The sequence below is a fragment of the Tachypleus tridentatus genome, chromosome 10 (assembly GCF_004210375.1).
Source record: "Tachypleus tridentatus isolate NWPU-2018 chromosome 10, ASM421037v1, whole genome shotgun sequence".
Lineage (NCBI taxonomy): Eukaryota > Metazoa > Arthropoda > Merostomata > Xiphosura > Limulidae > Tachypleus > Tachypleus tridentatus.
This window is the reverse complement of record NC_134834.1, coordinates 118244418-118269378: the sequence shown is the minus strand read 5'-3', so window position 1 is coordinate 118269378 and position 24961 is coordinate 118244418. Positions and strand designations below refer to the sequence as shown.

The following is a 24961-nucleotide window of genomic DNA, read 5'->3' as shown; positions in this document are numbered from 1 at the left end:
AATTTCTCGTTATAGCTTTGTGCATAGCTCATTTACTACTCATGTGGTAATAATGCCATATAAACACTTTACCTCCAATATGTGTTTTGGTCAGAGTGTTTTCTGCGTTCAGGGTTTACAACTCTAAATTTGTGAAATTCAGCCCGATTTGTAGCTTAGTAACAGACGATCAAAAATAATATATTTCTGAAATTACATCACGCTATAGGTTGGTTTTCTTCTTGTTTCTAGGCAACTCGGTTTGTAGAGTCAATCACGGAAGAATTTCTAATAAAAGAACGTGAAGGGCGTGTGGTCTTCCGAGTAGATCGTGATGAGGTCATGGTGGCAGCCGACAAGTTCCGAGTCAGTGGTATGTTCCGATTTAGTCTTTATCGTAACTCAGTATTATTGTCGGAGAATGTCATTCGTACAGAAGATAAATAGAAAAACGTTTGTGTGTTTGATTAAGAAATAAAACGTTGGTTGTAAGATACATGACCAATCTTATCTGGATCTAACATTAATAAAACTTTCGTAAATGTAAAACAGTTTTTATCTTGTTTCTCAGCTACAATATTATAAACAGTGACAAATATGTCGAAAACAGATATTTAAAAGATTTTGGACATGTTAAATAATTCCTAATTTTCGGACTGGAAAATGCCGGATAGAAACTGCTTTACTTATAAAATCTGTTAGTTTCTATTGACTGTCAGGATCTATGACAAACTTGGTCATTATCCTCTAGTAAACGTTTTAAACCTATGTTTTACAGGAAGTATGTTTACAACACAGTTTGGTTACAGACCTGTCTTAATCGTTTTAAACCTGTATATTACAGTAGGTATATTTATAACACAGTTTGGTTACAGTCCTGTCCTGATCGTTTTAAACCTGTATATTACAGTAGGTATATTTATAACACAGTTTGGTTATAGTCCTGTCCTGATCGTTTTAAACCTGTATATTACAGTAGGTATATTTATAACACAGTTTGGTTATAGTCCTGACCTGATCGTTTTAAACCTGTATATTACAGTAGGTATATTTATAACACAGTTTAGTTATAGTCCTGTTCTGATCGTTTTAAACCTGTATATTACAGTAGGTATATTTATAACACAGTTTGGTTACAGACCTGTCTTGATCGTTTTAAACCTGTATATTACAGTAGGTATATTTATAACACAGTTTAATTACAGTCCTGTCCTGATTGTTTTAAACCTGTATATTACAGTAGGTATGTTTACAATAGTTTGTCTACAATCGACTGAGCTATCCAAGAATACAATGTAGTGTTAAAATTTATAATAAAACGACCCAATATGACCAGATTGTTAGGGTGCTTGTCTCGTAATCTGAAGGTTGCGGGTTCGATTCACCGTCAAGCCAAACATACTCTCCCTTTCAGGCGTGGGTATGTTTTAACGATACAGTCAGTCCCACTATTCGTTGGTAAAAAAGTAGCCCAAGAGTTGACGGTGAGTGATCTTCCATGTAATCTTACACTGCTAAATTAAGGATGGCTAGTGCAGACATCCGTCGTGTAGCTTTGCGCGAAATTCAAAAAGAAACAAACAAACAAACATTAAAAAAATATTATAAGTGTAAGAGTGGAAGTGGGGAGGTGGACAGTTTTTACTTTGCGATAACTCAGTTGGCTATAACACTGTATTTGTTCAAACCCATTTCCAGAGTTTGTTTCCGATTATCGACATTTTGTTTATAATGTTTCTTGGAAAAATTTATTTTCGTAATTTAAATTAGCAATTGCGTCTAAACGACTAGGTTGACAGGCCTACCTAATACAAATTACCAACTATTATCTAATCGACTGGGTTACTAGGCCTATCTCCTTTAAATTACCAACTAACGTGTAATCGACTGGGTTACTAGGCCTATCTCATTTAAATTACCAACTAACGTGTAATCGACTGGGTTACTAGGCCTATCTCATTTAAATTACCAACTAACGTGTAATCGACTGGGTTACTAGGCCTATCTCATTTAAATTACCAACTAACGTGTAATCGACTGGGTTACTAGGCCTATCTCATTTAAATTACCAACTAACGTGTAATCGACTGGGTTACTAGGCCTATCTCCTTTAAATTACCAACTAGTGTCTAATCGACTGGGTTGTTAGGCGTACTTTCTTTAAATTACCAACTAGTGTCTAATCGACTGGGTTGTTAGGCGTACTTTCTTTAAATTACCAACTAGTGTCTAATCGACTGGGTTGTTAGGCGTACTTTCTTTAAATTACCAACTAGTGTCTAATCGACTGGGTTGTTATGCGTACTTTCTTAAAATACCAACTAGTGTCTAATCGACTGGGTTGTTAGGCGTACTTTCTTTAAATTACCAACTAGTATCTAATCGACTGGGTTGTTAGGCCTATCTCTAGTTTCTACCAGATAACCCACTATTCCCGGGAAGAGCCCCAACGTAGAATAATAGAATATCTTATCATTATACTAAGAACAGCAAATATTAACAGAAAGATAAACGCTCTCACACTACATATTTTATTAAATGTACAGAACAGAACCACTGATACTAAAATAAACGTTTTATATAAGTGTTAGGAAACGAATAGTAACATGGTTTCTTTTACATGTCTTGTGAGTTTAAAATTATCGATGTTGTATCGATATTGTCTTCTTTTGAACGAGGAAACCATGTCTTCCTTTCCATTTTCACTTTCTTTTTAAAGTTTAATGTTTGATCTCAAAACGACCAGAAATGTTACATCGAGAATTGAGGCTTGTTAGTCCAACAGACTGCAAAGTTCAGTGTTTTATTCGCTTAACAAACCCATAGATTCTAGGAAAGCGTCTGAGGACCTCTTTTTAACCATAAAACTACTGGAGCGACTAGCTTGCCTATATTATAACAAGTTTTACAGTCACTCTCCCAAGTCACTAATGGGCCTGTTAAGTTGTCAGCTAGAGTGATTTGTGTTGGCAACTAACGCCATAAAACGGTTTCCATTGTTCGATATCAAAATGTACCATAATAGAAACCATTCTTCTCCTATTAGTAGATCGGGTACTACGTTCCTTAATGCAAATTTCTGGCAGTTTTCACTTCATCCTTCTTACATCTTTCACAACTTTTCTTCTAGTGAGATATCAGAACTACATGGGCATTCACTGTGTGTTAACAGTCAGCCTCAATCAATACATAGGATAAAGACAATTATATCAGGATTATCCGTAGAATACTAGAAAATATATACATATAGAACATTCCAAGAGAATACTAGATGATATAAATATATATATTTCAAGATATCCATAGAATACCAAGTGATAAAAAATATACATATAAATATTTGAAGATAATCCATAGAATACCAGATGGTATATATCTATATACACTGCTGGCCAAAATCTTAAGGCCAATGAACATAAGGAAAAATATGCATTTTTCGTTGTTAGACTCAACCACTTATTTGAGTAGAACTTCGAAAGATCAAAATAATAAAAGGGAAAATAAAAATAAAAAACTTTTATAGCATTTAACAGGGAAAATGTGAACACTATGAAATTAGCCTAAATACTAGCTGGTCAAAGTTTAAGATCATGTTCAAACTCTGTCATCTTTTTCACCTCTGCCATGTTGTAACCCAATGTAACACAGATGTCAGTGGGAGATGTTGACAACGCTAATGCTTGAACACGAATAACTAAATTTCGTTACGTGTTTACTGATTAACGCTTCGTTTCAGTATGGTCTTAAACTTTGACCAGCTAGTATTTAGGCTAATTTCATAGGTTCACATTTTCCATAGTAAATGCTATAAAAGTTTTTTATTTTATTTTCTCTTTTCTTATTTTCATCTTTCGAAGCTCTACTCAAATAAGTGGTTGAGTCTAACAACGAAAAATGCATATTTTTCCTTATGTTCATTGGCCTTAAGATTTTGGCCAGCAGTGTATATAGATATTTCAAGATAATCCATAGAATACTAGATGATATAAATATACACATATATATTTCAAGATAATCAATACAATACTAGATGATATAAATATACACATATATATTTCAAGATAATCAATACAATACTAGATGATATAAATATACACATATATTTCATGATAATCCATAGAATACTAGATGATATAAATATAATATAAATATTTAAAGATAATCCATAGAATACTAGATGATATAAATATAATATAAATATTTAAAGATAATCCATAGAATACTAGATGATATATATAAATATTTCAAAACAATCCAGAGAATACCAGATGATATACGAAGGTAGCGTAACCTCAGAAAGAAGCTGGCACCTTGTACGTTCTTGTTTGCTTTGCTATTAAGGACAATGCGACAGTGGACAGGTTTGGTCAACTGAATTTGATTATGCAGTGCACGCACGATGGTTTCCTTTCATCATGAATTCATAGCACCTTAACGTGTAATAATATACTTGTTTGTCCGCAACCACATTTTCACATTTTCATGTAAGCCTTATTTTAGAGAAACGAAACAGCTGTAAAGTGTAAAATAAGAAAACTTCCATTTCTTACTCACAATTACACATTTTTATTGCACCGTTATAGTGGCGTTCATCTCAGTAGTCCCCTGCTGGTTTCGCGGTAAGTCTTCTGAATGACAGTACTAAAATTACGGGTTTCATTCCCCTCGGTGGACTCAGCAGATAACCTGATGTCGCTTTGCTCTACGAAAAACTCACTCATCTTAGTAATGTTTATTTCCACCAGAAAAACAAAATAATATCTGTTAAATTAAAGAGATCGTTCATTCGTATTTATACCTATTTAGTTCAACTTACTGTAAAACATTAGTTTCCACGGGCATGAGATATTTCTCCGTAAACTGAGACTTGATATTTAACCTTTATTAACCTGAAGGTCACCTAAGCAGGTTAAAACGTTGTTTTGTAGTTTATTTAAATTAAAGTTTTCATACTAATACCAATCGTCTTAAGAATGCATATTTACTTCAAGTGGTTTTCTCGTTATCACGTGTCACGTGGTTTCTTTCGGGACAGTAATAATATTTCAGCCCTGCTGTCTGTCATTTAATCACTTGGTTTCTTTCTGGACAGATGGCCCGGCATGGCCAAGCGTGTTAAGGCGTGCGACTCATAATCTGAGGGTCGCGGGTTCGCATCCTCGTCGCGCCAAACATGCTTGCCATTTCAGCCATGGGGGGCGTTATAATGTTACGGTCAATCCCACTATTCGTTGGTAAAAGAGTAACCCAAGAGTTGGCGGTGGGTGGTGATGACTAGCTGTCTTCCCTCTAGTCTTACACTGCTAAATTAGGGACGGCTAGCAGAGATAGCCCTCGAGTAGCTTTGTGCGAAATTCTAAAAAACAAACAAATAAACTTTCTGGACAGTAATAATATTTCAATTCTGCTGTCTGTCATTTCATTTCTTGGTTTCTTTGTGGACAGTAGTAGTATTTCAATCCAGCTGTCTGTCATTGTGTTTGAACGTTTCTAAAGATACGTTAGGTTTGTTCTTACATTAATAATAAAACTGTGTAGTTACACAGTTGTTTGTTATCTTCATTTCTGAGTTTTCCGTATAAAAATATTTCTATCTAAAACGAGTATATCTATTGTTGGTTTGTAAGTCGCATCGTTTGTTCATGACTCACAAACAACTATTTTAGTTTTCTGTCATTCTTTTATCGTGTTTGCACATTTCTGTTTGATCATCTTCCTTATAACTTTATGTAAAAGCTATTTTTAAATTGCTATAATGTCCTAAAAACAATACTTCAACAATCTTAAAAATAAAACTTTGGAACCAATATCTGAAAACGAGGCTCTGTTAATCACGCATGTGTGAGAGATTCTTCTTTAAGTAGGACGAATCAAAGAAAACACGTAAAATTCTATCAACTTATATGAAAGTCAAAAAAGGCCAAAAATTAATCTGATAAATAGATCCACTTCGATTTGTGTCTTACTTTTGTTAATTTAGCGTGTTTTGTATCAAGTAATTAATAAAATTATTTATTTTCAGCATTTTAAAAGAATTGAGTGCCTGCTATACAAACAGTGATTAATTGATTAGAATCGATTTTCAATGTGATATAACGATTAGATTGTACGTGGCTGTATCAAGTTGAACAGACGTTGTGTATTGTACGTGGCCGTATCAAGTTGAACAGACGTTGTGTATTGTACGTGGCCGTATCACGTTGAACAGACGTTGTGTATTGTACGTGGCCCTATCAAGTTGAACAGACGTTGTGTATTGTACATGGCCGTATCAAGTTGAACAGACGTTGTGTATTGTACGTGGCTGTATCAAGTTGAACAGACGTTGTGTATTGCACGTGGCCGTATCAAGTTGAACAGACGTTGTGTATTGTACGTGGCCGTATCAAGTTGAACAGACATTGTGTATTGTACGTGGCTGTATCAAGTTGAACACACGTGTATTGTACGTGGCCGTATCACGTTGAACAGACGTTGTGTATTGTACGTGGCCGTATCACGTTGAACAGACGTTGTGTATTGTACGTGGCTGTATCAAGTTGAACAGACGTTATGTATCGTACACTTTTTAGGCCTTTCTTTTCTAATTAAGTTTGTTATTACAGTAGCATTTTAAAATAGAATGTTTGATGATGCGATGTGTTTCTCTTTTCAGTTATGCTTTTCTTAGTATGGCCCTTCTGAGCTTCTGTACCAATGTTTACATTGTATCACTCCGCTGAAGATTCTAATTTAGAAGGGTAATTTTAACCCTTACACAGCAGCTTTTGTATTTCGTGTTACATTCCCCTAAAGACAATATAAACAAACTTTCATTTGTTCAGAATTCTAAACCGAGGTCAGTAAGTAATCTATGAATATGTTGACATCTTACGATAGTTCTCTGGTGTCTTATCGTTAAAGTAAAGGGTTTATAATTCTATAATATGGGGTTCGAACCTTGTTGAAATGGAACGCTTGCAACCCGTTCTGAAGTTTTCTAATACAATATATCACAATAACTGTCATCAAAAATGATAAAGAAAGTTGAATATATATCAAAATATCCCGCGTCTTTCTTCTCAGAAACGACAAGTTATGTATCTTTATATAACCCGTTTCTTCACAAGATCAAGGGTTTATGTACTTATAATTAGCTCTTTTCTCTTTTACCAGGTTCAGGGGGTGTTATATTTGACGGTTCAATCCAAACTCCTCTCGTGCGGTCTGAATCATTTCAACAACTGAGGTTTGTAACAGAATTTAATCTAACTGACACATAAACAGGAACAAACAACAGCTACAAACTATTACCGAGTTTGATTGTTTATGTGAACACTCCAGTTTAACGATTATTGTCAAATAGCACACAATCTTTAACAGATAATGTTATCAAACATTTACAATCACGTTTCAAAACTACTTATTAACTAGATCTATCTTATCGAAAACAAGTACCGGTTCTGTTAACTGACAGTAATATATGTAATGACCGGTACTGTTAACTGACAATAATATATGTAATGACTGGTACTGTTAACTGACAGTAATATATGTAATGACTGGTACTGTTAACTGACAGTAATATATGTAATGACTGGTACCGTTAACTGACAGTAATATGTGTAATGACTGGTACCGTTAACTGATATTAATATATGTAATGACTGGTACCGTTAACTGATATTAGTATATGTAATGACTGATACCGTTAACTGACAGTAATATATGTAATGACTGGTACCGTTAACTGACAGTAATATATGTAATGACTGATACTGGTAACTGACAGTAATATATGTAATGACTGGTACCGTTAACTGACAATAATATATGTAATGACTGCTACCGTTAACTCACTATAGTATGTATTTAGTAAAATGTCACGACTGATACGTAGTTTTAAGTAAGACACAGTAACTTTAAGTCACTGATAGGATAAAACCAAATCACTGGTATTATCGTTTCTTATCAGCCTCCGCCCGTTTCCATGTGATAGATTTTGTGCTGACACATCTTTTTTTACCCAGGCTAGAATCACCTACACGAACTTTAAAAGTTGGAGCGCCAGAGGGCGTGGCCATAGAGTCGAGAGCAGGTGATATTACTGCCGCCTGTCGCAAAGATTTGACTTTACGGTCGAAGGAAGGAAAGGTAACCATAAAGAATTACATTTCATTTACATTTGTCGAACTCAGTGATACAAGCTTTAGTTTTCGTTACAATATACAACAACTACACGTCCTTACAAAGTACATTATTTTGTGTTTTAAATGACGTAACATGATGTACCTTGTACTATTTCCTACATTCTGGTGGTTTAAATTATGTAAGATAATTGACCCACATTCTTCCCTACGTAGTGGTGATTACTTGGTTATAATTTCCTTTAAATGTATATCACATAACGTCTCTTGTAGAAATATAGTTTTTTAAATCAATAGTGCTTTCTCTACCCATACCAGCCGTTTTTAAATATATAATTTTATCCACAAGTGGGTTTTCTCGTCATCACGGATTAATAGATATTGGTTTAAACTAATTCTACAAGAGATTTTCAATGGATAGTTTTTGTTATTTGCTGCCTGACCTTGTACGACCTGATGGCGCTCGATTTGCACTTTGTAGGTCGTGGGTTCGAATCTCGTCACAGAACATCACCGTTCATCCGTCGGGATGTTATAATGTGACTATTCATCCCAGTATATGATTAAAATTGGTCAACAGTTAGCGGTAGAAGTCGTTGGTTTGCTATCTTACATGTGGTATATATCTCTTCCATATTCGGGAAAGATGGCGAATGTAGCTCTCGTGTAACATTGTACTACATCCAAACAAGCATCTGTCTGCAGATAGTAGTTGAAAGTAAAACAAATCTTTCACATCTTCTCCGAAGATCTTTAGAATAACATTTCCAGTAGTTTTGGTTGTTATTTTTCACGCCAGTACTAGCAACCGAGATATTTATTTAACAACTGACGTATTTCAACAGAACTTATGGATTTATAATAATTTCGTTTTAATTTCAGATTTGGTTCGATTCAGAAAAGATTGAACTGAAGAACATCAAAATTGCCCTTCCAACCACCAGAGGTCGTACATACGCAGGCATTTATCAGTTGTGTGTTTGTGAAAATGGTCGCCTCTTCCTATCGCCCCAGAGGGCCACTGCCAAGCTGACGACGTCGTGTGTAAATAGGGAGATCGAAAATATTCTTGGTAGCTGTTACGATTCAAGGAATATTGTCAGAGTTTCTCTTGTGGGATGGAAGAAGCGAAACATTGAATAGAACGATGGTTGTTAAATGGAACTTTAGTATTATGACTCTTCCTTAGGGATGGTCATTAAACCAAACAAAGAGAACCTTTGCTATCTTAAGCCTAACTGATGCGAGAAATAATAGAATTCTCAATAGGGTCGTTCTGATAAGAAACGGCGAGGCTAGTGACTACAAAGCTCTAATTCTTATAAGTGGCCACTAAAGATGAAACTGTTTTTACCCTTTGCATCTCAGGATATTTTTGTGGAGTCATATGGTGAAGAAAGTGTTGTCTTGTTTAAGCTAGTTTTCTGTACTAGTTACAAAGACAACTTCTTACACAAGCGGCCTTTTTGACACCCGGATAGAGTGAAACTAGTGGCTGGTCCTGTCAGATGTGATGAAACTTATGACAAGTCCTTTTCAGATGTGATGAAGCTTTTAGGTGATTCTTTCAGATGTGGTGAAACTTGTGACTGGTCCTGTAAAGTGTGATGAAGCTTGTGACTGGTCCTTCCAGGTGTGGTGAAACTTATAGTTGGTTCTATCAGTTGTAATGAAGATTTTGATTGGTCCTGTCGGATGTTATCAAACTTGTAGCTAGTCCTGTCAAATGTGTTGAGACGTGTGACTGTTCTTCCAGTTGTGGTGAAACTTGTGGCTGGTCCTTTCGATTCCGTATCTCCTAACAAAAGAGAAAACTATCCACAAAGTGTTCTAGGCCTTAGAACAGACAAGTGAAAGATTCTATTTACACTGTGACATATATGAAACTATAAGCTGTGTATGATTAAAGTTTAGAAACGTCTGTTGCGTTTGAAATACCGCCTGACTTGTAAAATAAAAATGTTAAAAAATAACTTGCTTCTCGGTGTGGTTTGTAGTTTTAAGAATATAGAAACAAATAGAAAGAGACAATGCTTCACTACATATGGTTATTAGGTTCCTGCTTATTATTTTTAAATCATACAGTTGAAAAAAGAATTTGGTTTTTGTGACGCGCAGCTTATCTCTCGTTCATTAGAATTTAATTTAATAATAATAAGATGAATTGTGAGAGGAATAAGTTAAAGTCTAACAATCAAACTCTTACTGACTCCACATATTGAAACATTGTTCTTCATCTACAAATAAACTCTTACTGACTCCACATATTGGAATATGAAACATTGTTCTTCATCTACAAATAAACTCTCACTGACTCCACATATTGAAACATTGTTCTTCATCTACAAATAAACTCTTACTGACTCCACATATTGGAATATGAAACATTGTTCTTCATCTACATAATAAACTCTTACTGACTCCACATATTGGAATGTGAAACATTGTTCTTCATCTACATAATAAACTCTTACTGACTCCACATATTGAAACATCAAACATTGTTCTTCATCTACATAATAAACTCTTACTGACTCCACATATTGAAACATTGTTCTTCATCTACAAACAAACTCTTACTGACTCCACATATTGAAACATCAAACATTGTTCTTCATCTACAAACAAACTCTTACTGACTCCACATATTGAAACATCAAACATTGTTCTTCATCTACATAATAAACTTTTACTGACTCCACATATTGAAACATCAAACATTGTTCTTCATCTACAAATAAACTCTTACTGACTCCACATATTCAAACATCAAACATTGTTCTTCATCTACATAATAAACTCTTACTGACTCCACATATTGAAACATCAAACATTGTTCTTCATCTTCAAACAAACTCTTACTGACTCCACATATTGAAACATTGTTCTTCATCTACAAACAAACTCTTACTGACTCCACATATTGAAACATCAAACATTGTTCTTCATCTACAAACAAACTCTTACTGACTCCACATATTGAAAGATCAAACATTGTTCTTCATCTACATAATAAACTTTTACTGACTCCACATATTGAAACATCAGACATTGTTCTTCATCTACAAATAAACTCTTACTGACTCCACATATTGAAACATTGTTCTTCATCTACATAATAAACTCTTACTGACTCCACATATTGAAACATCAAACATTGTTCTTCATCTTCAAACAAACTCTTACTGACTCCACATATTGAAACATTGTTCTTCATCTACAAACAAACTCTTACTGACTCCACATATTGAAACATCAAACATTGTTCTTCATCTACAAACAAACTCTTACTGACTCCACATATTGAAAGATCAAACATTGTTCTTCATCTACATAATAAACTTTTACTGACTCCACATATTGAAACATCAAACATTGTTCTTCATCTACAAATAAACTCTTACTGACTCCACATATTGAAAGATCAAACATTATTCTTCATCTACATAATAAACTCTTACTGACTCCACATATTGAAACATCAAACATTGTTCTTCATCTTCAAACAAACTCTTACTGACTCCACATATTGAAACATTGTTCTTCATCTACAAACAAACTCTTACTGACTCCACATATTGAAACATCAAACATTGTTCTTCATCTTCACACAAACTCTTACTGACTCCACATATTGAAACATCAAACATTATTCTTCATCTACAAACAAACTTTTACTGACTCCACATATTGAAACATTGTTCTTCATCTACAAACAAACTCTTACTGACTCCACATATTGAAACATCAAACATTGTTCTTCATCTTCAAACAAACTCTTACTGACTCCACATATTGAAACATCAAACATTGTTCTTCATCTACAAACAAACTCTTACTGACTCCACATATTGAAACATCAAACATTGTTCTTCATCTACAAACAAACTCTTACTGACTCCACATATTGAAACATCAAACATAGTTCTTCATCTTCAAACAAACTCTTACTGACTCCACATATTGAAACATCAAACATAGTTCTTCATCTACATAATAAACTCTTACTAACTCCACATATTGAAACATCAAACATTGTTCTTCATCTACAAACAAACTCTTACTGACTCCACATATTGAAACATCAAACATAGTTCTTCATCTTCAAACAAACTCTTACTGACTCCACATATTGAAACATCAAACATAGTTCTTCATCTACATAATAAACTCTTACTGACTCCACATATTGAAACATCAAACATTGTTCTTCATCTACATAATAAACTCTTACTGACTCCACATATTGAAACATCAAACATTGTTCTCGATCTAAGAACAAACCTTTACTGACCTCACTTACTGAAATATCAAACTTTGTTTTTCCAACTACAAATAAACTCTTACTGACTCCACTTATTGGAATATCAAATATTGTTCTCAATCTAAAAACAAACCTTTACTAATTCTACTTAATGGAATATCAAACATTTTTCATGATCTATAAACTAACCTTCACTGGCTCTACTTATTGGAATATCAAACATTTTTCACGATCTAAAAACATACCTTTACTGGCTCCACTTATAACGAATTTTTGTAAGGATGTGTAATGGGTATTGAGTGTTTCAAGGCATGATATTCCACTGTTTCTGTTTCAATTAAGGCTTGGTGATATATTTCAAATGTTGTAATTGAGCAATTATATAATTTCTTTTCATACAAATAACTGGAGCTGTTTATTAGTGCTTACTAAACCTTCTGGTCCGATGTTAGAACATTCGATTTCAGTCGGTGGGTCATAGGTTCAAATCCAGTACTTAAATATGCTCGTCCTGTCAACTGCAGGGTAGTCATAAATGATGGTTAATCACAATGTTCGTTAGCAAAGAGTAAATTTGGTGCTGAACTACTAATTTAGCAATCATTTTGTATAATGGGTATTACTCACAATGGTCAGCTTCTTTAAAAGCAGCTCTCCCTCGTGGCACAGTGGTACGCCTACAACTTACAAGGCTAGAAATTGAGTTTCGATATCTGTATAGATAACTCATTGTTCAACTTTGCTCGTAATTACAAACAAAAACACAACTTTAAAAGTTCAATACATTTTCATTCTTAGAATTTCATGTGCATCAAAGGCACACATTGTAAGTATAAGGTCAAGTTGCAGCACGATGCATATCAAGCTGAACACGTTGTAAGTGTGTGGTCGTTTGCAACATGTTGGGTATGTATGGTCACGTTTTACATGCCCTAAAGTGTATGTTCAAGCTGTAACTCCTTAATGTATGTTCAAGTTGTAACATGTTGGGTATGTATGGCCAAGTTTAACACGTACTAAGTTTATAGTCAAGCTGTAACATGTACGTGTGTGATGAAGTTGTAACATGTTGTAAGTGTATACTGAAGCTGTAATATGTACGTGTGTCGTGAAGTTGTAACATGTTGTAAGTGTATAGTCAAGCTGTAACATGTACGTGTGTGATGAAGTTGTAACATGTTGTAAGTGTATACTGAAGCTGTAACATGTTGTAAGTGTATAGTCAAGCTGTAACATGTACGTGTGTGGTGAAGTTGTAACATGTTGTAAGTGTATAGTCAAGCTGTAACATGTTAGGTATGAATGATCTAATTGAGAAACAGCCTGAATAATATAATATTTCAATTTTATGGCACCAAATGTAATCTACAGCGAAGCGTGGTATTATTGGAACAGTAATTTACCTGAGTGCTTTAACATCAAAATAAGTAAAAACTTGTTACTAGTAGAAGATAAAGAAACATGAGGACGAGATTATGGTTGTATATTATAATCACGGGTACACGTGAAGCTAGTAATTACACAATATGTTCCATGTTTGCTTTTTACTAACTCCAGATACTTAAACTAAATGTCTTCGTCACTGTTTTCCTGTAAAGAAAAATCTCTTCTTTGAAGATCGATCTGAGACACGAATGTGGTACTGCTTATTATCCTAAAGAGGGCAGTCTCCTCTGCTATATAACGTGTTAACAGTTAACGTGTACCGCGTTGTTTCTTGACTGCTTTTGTTGCTTACCGCATACGACTGAAAACAGTAAAGATATAACTTTTGTAATAACGTCATTTCTTCGTACGATTTATTTTATATCGTGTAAATGCTGAATGTATGACGTTTGTAACGCTACTCGTTTGTCGAACGAGCTTATACACAAACTTTGAAGATAAATTGATTAAGATATATTATCTTTATAACATACTTTAAACCAGTTGTTCAACAGTTACTTTAATTTGTCTTTATAACATACTTTAAACCAGTTGTTCAACAGTTACTTTAATTTATCTTTATAACATACTTTAAACCAGTTGTTCAACAGTTACTTTAATTTGTCTTTATAACATACTTTAAACCAGTTGTTCAACAGTTACTTTAATTTATCTTTATAACATACTTTAAACCAGTTGTTCAACAGTTACTTTAATTTGTCTTTATAACATACTTTAAACCAGTTGTTCAACAGTTACTTTAATTTGTCTTTATAACATACTTTAAACCAGTTGTTCAACAGTTACTTTAATTTATCTTTATAACATACTTTAAACCAGTTGTTCAACAGTTACTTTAATTTGTCTTTATAACATACTTTAAACCAGTTGTTCAACAGTTACTTTAATTTATCTTTATAACATACTTTAAACCAGTTGTTCAACAGTTACTTTAATTTGTCTTTATAACATACTTTAAACCAGTTGTTCAACAGTTACTTTAATTTGTCTTTATAACATACTTTAAACCAGTTGTTCAACAGTTACTTTAATTTATCTTTATAACATACTTTAAACCAGTTGTTCAACAGTTACTTTAATTTATCTTTATAACATACTTTAAACCAGTTGTTCAACAGTTACTTTAATTTGTCTTTATAACATACTTTAAACCAGTTGTTCAACAGTTACTTTAATTTGTCTTTATAACATACTTTAAACCAGTTGTTCAACAGTTACTTTAATTTATCTTTATAACATACTTTAAACCAGTTGTTCAACAGTTACTTTAATTTATCTTTATAACATACTTTAAACCAGTTGTTCAACAGTTACTTTAATTTGTCTTTATAACATACTTTAAACCAGTTGTTCAACAGTTACTTTAATTTATCTTTATAACATACTTTAAACCAGTTGTTCAACAGTTACTTTAATTTGTCTTTATAACATACTTTAAACCAGTTGTTCAACAGTTACTTTAATTTGTCTTTATAACATACTTTAAACCAGTTGTTCAACAGTTACTTTAATTTGTCTTTATAACATACTTTAAACCAGTTGTTCAACAGTTACTTTAATTTGTCTTTATAACATACTTTAAACCATATGTTCAACAGTTACTTTAATTTATCTTTATAACATACTTTAAACCAGTTGTTCAACAGTTACTTTAATTTATCTTTATAACATACTTTAAACCAGTTGTTCAACAGTTACTTTAATTTGTCTTTATAACATACTTTAAACCAGTTGTTCAACAGTTACTTTAATTTGTCTTTATAACATACTTTAAACCAGTTGTTCAACAGTTACTTTAATTTGTCTTTATAACATACTTTAAACCAGTTGTTCAACAGTTACTTTAATTTGTCTTTATAACATACTTTAAACCAGTTGTTCAACAGTTACTTTAATTTGTCTTTATAACATACTTTAAACCAGTTGTTCAACAGTTACTTTAATTTGTCTTTATAACATACTTTAAACCAGTTGTTCAACAGTTACTTTAATTTGTCTTTATAACATACTTTAAACCAGTTGTTCAACAGTTACTTTAATTTGTCTTTATAACATACTTTAAACCAGTTGTTCAACAGTTACTTTAATTTGTCTTTATAACATACTTTAAACCAGTTGTTCAACAGTTACTTTAATTTGTCTTTATAACATACTTTAAACCAGTTGTTCAACAGTTACTTTAATTTGTCTTTATAACATACTTTAAACCAGTTGTTCAACAGTTACTTTAATTTGTCTTTATAACATACTTTAAACCAGTTGTTCAACAGTTACTTTAATTTGTTATTATTTATTGGTAATTCATATACAGTTCTAAATTAATAATTGAAAACTACCTTAATGTTATTATTTTTATTTATAACAGCCAGAGCCAATGAACATCTCGCATGATAAGATTTAATGTTTTTCAAACATAGAAAAAAGTCCGTATTATAAAAACAAATTAAAATATCGATATGTCATCATATAGTAAACAACCTCAATAATATAGTCTTGTGACTTTAATGTTAAGTAATATTATATTGCATGGAAAGTATAAAAATAAGAAATGTTTATCATCGTAATTAAAACCAGAGTTAAACATAGAAACATTCTGGAAAGAAAACGTGATAATTAATACGTCGTAACATAAAAACTTACAATGTAATTTTTTTCAAACAATATTAGGAGTACAGCTCAATCATTGTAATTTGAATAAAATATTAATTAGTTGAAACATGTTAAAAGATGCGTATTTTAAAACAAAATTAAGTGTTAAAAATTTACTTCTTAGAACATTTAAAGACTAAAGCTTAACGATTTTAAAGTAAAAAATATCGCAATCAGAATAAAAAATAAAGATAAATTTAAGCAATAGGTCATAAACTTCCGTTTTAATGAATTTTGTTTATAAATTACTATTTTAATAACCTTTGTATTAATAGCTTTCTTTTCTTGAGAATTAGAGTAAAATAAAGGCGTAAATTTTGTTGTTTTCAAAAAGAAAGCTCTATTTTGAAAGGTATACATAGAGGGCACCTTTCTAGTTCAATAACATCAAAAGTGAATATTTCGCAAAATTTCAGAGAGAAAACTTTCGAGAAAAGATTTAATAACATTCTATATTTATAAATTTGATGGGTAATTAAGATTCATTAATTAAGATAATTAAGTGTTTATCTGATCTTTCTTTTAATTTTCTTTTCTTGAAAAGAACGGTGAATTCGAAGTTAGCGGGAATATTTACAAAAATAAAATAAACAAGAACTCGTTTCCGTGAAAGTATACATTAGGGGCATCTTTCTCATCCCATAATTATAACACTGAATATTTGAAAAATACCAACTATGTATCTATATATATAGCTTTGGTAACATTCATGAAAAATTAATATTTTAAAGATTAAAAACATGTGTAATTTAAAGGAAAATCAAGTTTGAACTATATTATTCCATTTTATTTCGTGGTGAATTTCATGACAGTACGGTTATTAAATCAAGTGTAAAACCTACTATCACCTTCTACTTCGTGGAGTATTTCATACCTGTTTTAAATGAAGTGTGAAATCTGTTATCGCCTTTTACTTCGTGGAAAATTTCATGACTGTTGGGTTATTAAATCAAGTGTGACATTTTTTATAACCAGAAACTTCGTGATGAATGTCATAAATGTAGAATTATTAAATGAAATGTGAAATCAGTTAACACCTTTTACTGCGTGGAGTATTGCATGACTTTAGCGTTGTTAAATGAAGTGTAAAATCTTTTATCACCTTTTACTTCGAGGAGAATTTCATATATGATGGATTTTTAAATGATGTAAGAAACCTGTTATAACCTTTAACTACTTTCAGTATTTTAATACTATAGGTTTGTTAAATGAAGTGTGAAATCAGTTATCACCTTCTATTTTGTAGTGAATTTCATTACTGTAGGGTAAGTAAATAAAGAGTAAAATCTGTTATTACCTTTTACTTTATGATGAATTTCATAACTTTAGGGTTATTAAATGAAGTGTGAAATTCCTAATAAACTTTCACTTCGTGGATAATTTCATAAATGTATGGTTATTAAAAAAATGTGAAATCTGTTATCACTTTTACTTTGCGGGTAATTTCATAAATATAGGGTTATTAAATGAAAGTAAAATCAGTTATCACCTTTTATTTCGTAAAGAATTTCAAAACTTTAGGGTTATTAAATGAAGTGTGAAATCTGTTATCACATTTTACTTCAAGGAAAATTTCGTAAGTGTAGGGTTATTAAATGAAGGGAGAAATCTGTTATCTCGTTTTACTTCGTGAAGAATTTTATTACTGAATGGTTATTAAATCAAGTGTGAAATCTGTTATAACCTTTTACTTGGTAGAGAATTTCATAACTGTAGCGTTATTAAATAAAATGTGAAATCTGTAATTACCTTTTATTTTGTATAGAATTCGTAACTGTATTGTTCTTAAAAGAAGTGTGAAATCTCTTATCGCCTTTTACTTCGTGCAGAATGTCATAACTGTAGGTTTGTTAAATGAAATGTAAAATCTGTTAACACCGTTTACTTGGTGGAGAATTGCATGACTCTAGAGTGATTAAATGAAGTGCTAAATCTTTTATCTCCTTTTAATTCATGAAGAATTTAATAACTCTATGATTTTTAAATGAACTGTGAAACCTGTTATAACCTTTTGATGGAGAATTCATAACTGTTTGATTATTAAATGAAGTATGAAATTTGTTATCACCTTTTACTTCCTGGAGAGTTTCATGACTGAAGGGTTAATAAATAAAGTATGAAATTTGTTATCACCTCTTACTTCATGGAGAGTTTCATAACTCTAAGATAATTAAATGAAGTGTGATATCTGTTATCACCTTTAACTTCGTGGAGAACTTTATTACTGTAGCATTTTTAAATAAAGTGTGAAACATGTTATAACATTTAACTTCGTGTAGAATTTCATAACTGTAGGTTTATTAAGTGAACTGGGAATCCTTTTTATCACCTTTTACTTCTAGGAAAAGTTCATAACTCTAGGGTTATTAAATGAAGTGTAAAATCTAATATCACCTATTGCTTCTGGGAGAATTTCATAATTCTAGCGTTCTTAAATGAAGTGTGAAATATGTAATCACCTTTTATTTTGTTGAGAATTTAATAACTGTAGGGTATTTAAATAAAGTGTGAAATCTGTTACCACCTTTTTCTTCGTTTAGAATTTCTCAAATGTAGCGTTATTAAATGAAGTGTGAAATCTGTTATCGCCTTTTACTTCGTGCAGAATTTCATAACTGTTGGTTTATTAAATAATGTGGGAAGTATTTTATCACCTTTTACGTCGAGGAAAATTCATAACTGTAAGGTTATTAAATCAAGTGTAAGATCTGTTTGACCTTCTATTTTGTTGAGAATTCCATAACTCTAAAGTTATTTCATAACGTTTGTTATCACCTATTACTTCCTGGAGAATTTCATAACTGTAGGGTTATTAAATAATGATTGAAATCTGTCACCACATTTTACTTTGTGGAGAATGTCATAAATGTAGAATTATTAAATGAAGTGTGAAATCTCTTATCAGCATCTACATCATGGAGAATTTCATAACTCTAGGGTTGTAAAATGAAGTGTAATAGCTGTTATGACCTTTCATTTTGTAAAGAAAGTCATAACTGTACGGTTATCAAATGAAGTGTGAAATCTAATATGACCTTTACGTTGTTCAGAATTTCATAACTGTAGGGTTATTAAATTAAGTATGAATCCTGTTATCACCTTTTACTTCGTTGATAATTCCATAACTGTAGGGTTACTAAATGAAGTGTGAAATCTGTTATAACCTTTTATTTTGTAGAGAATTTCATAGCTGTAGAGTTATTAAAAGAAGTGTGAAATATCTTATCGCTTTTTACTGCGTGGAGAATTTCATAACGGTAAGGTTATTAAAAAAATGTGATAACTGTAGTCACATTTTATTTTGTTGAGAACTTCATAACTATAAAAATATTAAATGAAGTGTGAAATCTGTTATCACCTTTTATTTCGTGGTGTATTTTACAATTCTAGGGTTGTTAAATGAAATTTTAAATATAGAATCACATTTTACCTCGTGGAGAAAGTGGAAAAAGAGTAATGTTATTAAATGAATTGTTTAATTTGATACCTTATTATACTTTGTGGTGAATTACATAACTGTACGGTTATTAAATGAAGAGTGAAACGTGTTATCGCCTTTTATTTTGTGGAGCATATCCTATCTGTAGTAATATTAAATAAAGTGTGAAATCTGTTATCATCTTTTAATACGGAGAAAATTTTATAACTAGAGGGCTATTAAATGAAGATTGGAATATCTTATCACCTTTTAGTTCGTGGGGAATTTCAAAACTGTGAAAATATTAAATGAAGTGTGAAATCAGCTATCATCTTTTATTTCATGAAGTATTTTATAATTCTAGGGTTGTTAAATGAAATATGAAATCTGGAATCACATTTTACCTCGTAAGGAATGTAATACGTGTAGGGTTATTAAATAAAGTGTGAAATCTGTTATAACCTAATACTTTGTAGGCAATTCCATACCTGTTAGGTTGTTAAATGAAGTGTGAAATCTGTTATGACCTTTTACTTCGTGACGACTTTCGTATTTGTAGGATTATTAAATGAAGTGTGAAAGTTATCACATTTTACTTCGTGGTTAAATTCCATAACTGTGTGAGTGTTAAAAGTGTGAAATCTGGTATCGCCTTTTACTACGGGGTAAATTTCATAACTGTAGGGTTATAAAATGAAGTTTGAAATCTGTTATCAGCTTTTCTTTCGTGGAGAATTTCATATCTGTGGGGTTACTAAAAAAGTGTGCAGTGTTTTATCACCTTTAACTTCGTAGAGAATTTCATAACTGTAGTGTTGTTAAATGAAATGTGAAATCTGTTATCGCCTTTTACTTCGTGGATAATTTTCTTAACGTAGGGATTTTAAATGAAGTGTGAAACCTGTTATCACTTTCACTTCCTGTAGAAAGTCATAACTGTAGTTTTATTATATGAAGTGTGAAATCTCTTATCACCTTTTACTTCTTGGAAAATTTCATAACTCTAAGGGAATTAAATGAACTGTATAATATGTTATCACGTTTTACTTCGTGGAGAAATTTATTACTGTAGGGTTATTTAATGAAGTTTGAAATCTGTTATCATCTACTTCTTGGAGGATTCCATAACTGTAGTGTTATTAAACGAAATGTGACATCTGTTATCACATTTTACTTTGTGGAGAATTTTATTACCGTAGGATTATTAAATGAAGCATGAAATCTATTATCACCTTTTACTTCGCGAAGGATGTTATAACTGTACAATTACTAAACGAAGTGTGAAATTTGTTATCACCTTTTACTTCGTGGAGAATTTCATTACTGTTGGGTTATTAAATGAAGTATGAAATCTTTTATCATATTATAATTGGTGATGAATTTCATAACTGTACGGTTATGAAATGAAGATTTAAATCTGTTTTTGCTTTTTAATACGTGTAGAATTTTTTAACAGTAGTATTATTAAACGAAGTGTGAAATCTGTTATCACATTTTAGTTCATTAAGAATTTCATAACTATAGGGTTATTAAATAAAGTTTGAAATTTGTTATCACCTTTTACTTCGTTTAAAATTTTTTAACTGTAGAGTTATTATACGAACTATGAATCCTGTTATCACCTTTTACTTCGTTTAAAATTTCATAACTGTAGGGTTATTAAATGGAGTGTGAAATGTTTATCACCTTTTACTTCGTAGGGAATTTTTCACTGTGGGGTTATTAAATGAAGTGTTAAATTTCTTATTAGCTTTCATATCGTGAAGAATTTCATAACTCTAGCGTTGTAAAATGAAGTCTGATAGCTGTTATCACGTTTTAATTCATGGAAAAAGTCATAACTGTAAGGTTATTAAATGAAGTAGGAAATCTATTGTTACCTATTACTTCGCGAAGAATGTTTTAATGTAGAATTATTAAATGAAGTGTGATATCCTTTATCACTTCTAATTCGTGGAAAATTTCATAACATTACGATTATTAAATGAAGTTTGAAATTTGCTTTCATATTTTAATTGGTAGTGAATTTCATAACTGTAGGGTTATTAAATAGAGTTTGAAATTTGTTATCACCTTTTACTCCGTCGATAATTTCATGACTGTAGGGTTATTAAATGATGTGTGAAATCTTTTATCACCTTTTACTTCCTAGAGAATATCATAACTGTACTTTTATTAAACGAAGTGTGAAATCTGTTATCACATTCTACTTTGTTGAAAATTTCATAACTGTAGGGTTACTAAATAAATTTTGAAATTTCTTACCATCTTTTACTTCGTGGAGAGTGTGATAACTTTAAGATTATTAAATAAAGTGAGTTGTCTGTAATCGCATTTTATGTTGTAGAGAACTTCATAACTGTGAAAATATTAAATTAAGTGTGAAATTTGTTATCACCTTTTATTTCTTGGAGTATTCTAAAATTCTAGGGTGTTTAAATGAAATTTAAAATCTAGAATCACATTTTACCTCGTGGAGAAAGTGATACGTGTAGGGTTATTAAATGAAGTGTGAAAACTGTTATCACTTTTACTTCGTGGAAAATGTCATAACTGTAGTGTTATTAAATAAAGTGTTCAATCTGTTACCACGTTTTTAATTTGTGGAGAATTGACTATCTGTAGGAATATTAAATAAAGTGTGAAATTTGTTATCACATTTTACTTCGTGGTTAAACTATATAACTGAGTGGTTGTTAAAAGAAGTGTGAAATCTGTAATCACGTCTTGTTTGGTAGAGAACTTCCTAACTGTAGGGATATTAAAAGAAGTGTGAAATCTGTTATCACCTTCTACTTCGTGAACAATATCATCGCTGTTCTTTTATTAATCGAAGTGTGATATCTGTTATCACGTTTCATTTCGTAGAGTATTTCATTAGTGTAGGATTATTAATTGAGGTGTGAAATCATTTATCACCTTTTACTTCGTGGAGAATTTCATAACTCTAGGGTTATTAAATGAAACGTGCAATCTGTTATCACCTTTCATTTCGTGGGAAAGTCTTTTTTAACTTCAGGTATATTAAATAAAGTTTAAAATGTCTTATCACCTATTACTTTGTGGAGAATCTCATGGGTGTAGGATTAATAAATAAAGTGTGAAATATGTTATCAACTTTTACTTCCTGGACAATTTTATAACTCTAGTGTTATTAAATGAAGTGTAAAATCTGTTATCACCTTTTATTTTGTAGAGAATTTCATAACTATAGGGTTATTAAAGGAAGTGTAAAATCTGTTATTACCTTTTACTTCGTGGAGAATTGCATGACTTTAGGGTTATTAAAGGAAGTGTAAAATCTTTTATCACCTTTTACTTCGTGGAGAATTGCATGACTTTAGGGTTATTAAAGGAAGTGTAAAATCTTTTATCACCTTTTACTTCAAGGAAAATTTCGTGACTATTGGGTTATTAAACGAAATGGGAAATCTGTTAACATATTTTATTTCGTGGAAAATTGCATGACTCTAGCAATAATAAATGAAGTGTGAATCATTCATAGCCAATGACTTTAGGGTTATTAAATGAAATGTGAAATTTGTTATCGCCTTTTACTACGTGGAGAAATTCCTATCTGTAGGAATATTAAGTGAAGTGTGAAATTTGTTATCACATTTTAATTCGCAGTGAATTACATAACTGTACGGTTATCAAATGAAGTGCGTATCCTGTTATCACCTTTAACTTCGTGGAGTATTTCATTATTGTAATGTTATTAATTGAAGATTGAAACCTGTTATCACTTTTATTTCGTGGAGAAAATCATAACTACAGGTTTATTAAATAAATTGTAAAATCTTTTATCACCTCTTATTTTGTAGATAATTTCTTAACTGTGTGGTTGTTAAGAGAAGTGTGAAATCTGTTATCGCCTTTTACTACGAGGAGAATTTCATAACTGTAAGATTATTAAATGAAGTGTACAATCTGTAATCACATTTTATTTTGTAGAGAAATTCCTAATTGTGAGGATATAAATAGTGTGTGAAATCTGTTATCACATTTTACTTCGTGGGTAAAATCATAACTGTAGGGTTATTAAATGATGTGTGAAATCTGTTATCACCCTTTACGTCGTGTAGTGCACGTTCCTTACTTCAATCGCTATTTTAATTCATTATTAACGTATAATAATGTAGCTATGCACGTACACATTTTAATTTCTCTTTCAAGTATAATTATGTCGGTATTCACGTACTTTATTTTAATAATTTATTGAATCCACCTTTCATGTATAATCATGTCGGTATGTACGCTCTTTAAATAGCAATTTTAATCCATCTTTCATGTATAATGATGTTGCTGTGCAAGTACGTATTTTAATCTATCTTTTACATATGATTATGTCGGTAATCACGTTCTCTACATCAATAGTTATTTCAGTCTATCTTTTACATATAATTATGTCGGTAAGCACGTTCTCTACATCAATAGTTATTTCAGTCTATCTTTTACATATAATTATGTCGGTATGTACATTCTTTACTTCAGTAGTTATCTTAATCTATCTTTTACATATAATTATGTCGGTAAGCACGTTCTCTACATCAATAGTTATTTCAGTAGTTATCTGAATCTATCTGTCATGTATAATTATGTCGGTAAGCACGTTCTCTACATCAATAGTTATTTTAATTCATCATTCACGTATAATGATATTGAAATACAAGTTTATTACTTGAACATTTTATTATTCAACTTTCTCAAGATGATAATGTTATCCTATGCATCGCTTACTTTAACACTGTATATATTATCGTTTCTTAACTCAAACTCCAAAACCAAAATCTTGGACAAAATAAGAGTTTCGTATGATCACACCCCGATAAGAGTTTTAAATGATAGCAAAAAAAACGAGTTTTAACGGTAGAACGGTTGGACTTCATCTCTGTTTCCAAAACATTAGGGTTAACGTTATCACTTGATGACTAAATGGGTTCCGGGGCCTTGCAACCATGCCATCGTTAAGGTAAAAATAGAAGAGAGTACAGGGTTGGGAGCTACTTTTGTTTGTAACAACATTTAATGTGCTGTTTTGAAAACCGTTCCTTGAGTCTGGTGGAGACTCACCAATAA

General features: G+C 31.5%; 2 protein-coding genes across 3 annotated transcripts in view; both read left to right on the top strand.

Moving 5' to 3' along the window:
* LOC143230165 (zeta-sarcoglycan-like) overlaps window positions 1-24961 on the top strand; it is a 392495-nt gene that overhangs the window by 97304 nt on the left and 270230 nt on the right. The window lies entirely within an intron of this gene.
* On the top strand, window positions 143-10078 carry LOC143230166 (zeta-sarcoglycan-like). The gene is made up of 4 exons (XM_076463245.1): window positions 143-352; window positions 7135-7207; window positions 7989-8112; window positions 8988-10078. The coding sequence occupies exons 1-4, from the start codon at window positions 322-324 to the stop codon at window positions 9246-9248; spliced, it is 489 nt and encodes a 162-aa protein (XP_076319360.1). The 5' UTR covers window positions 143-321; the 3' UTR covers window positions 9249-10078.

Bases quoted from the DNA above. Each gene is read 5' to 3' on its own strand.
- LOC143230166 (XM_076463245.1), top strand. From the start codon at position 322: ATGGTGGCAGCCGACAAGTTCCGAGTCAGTG. The intron at 353-7,134 runs GTATGTTCCGAT...CTCTTTTACCAG, and splicing joins CGACAAGTTCCGAGTCAGTG to GTTCAGGGGGTGTTATATTT. The intron at 7,208-7,988 runs GTTTGTAACAGA...TTTTTTACCCAG, and splicing joins GAATCATTTCAACAACTGAG to GCTAGAATCACCTACACGAA.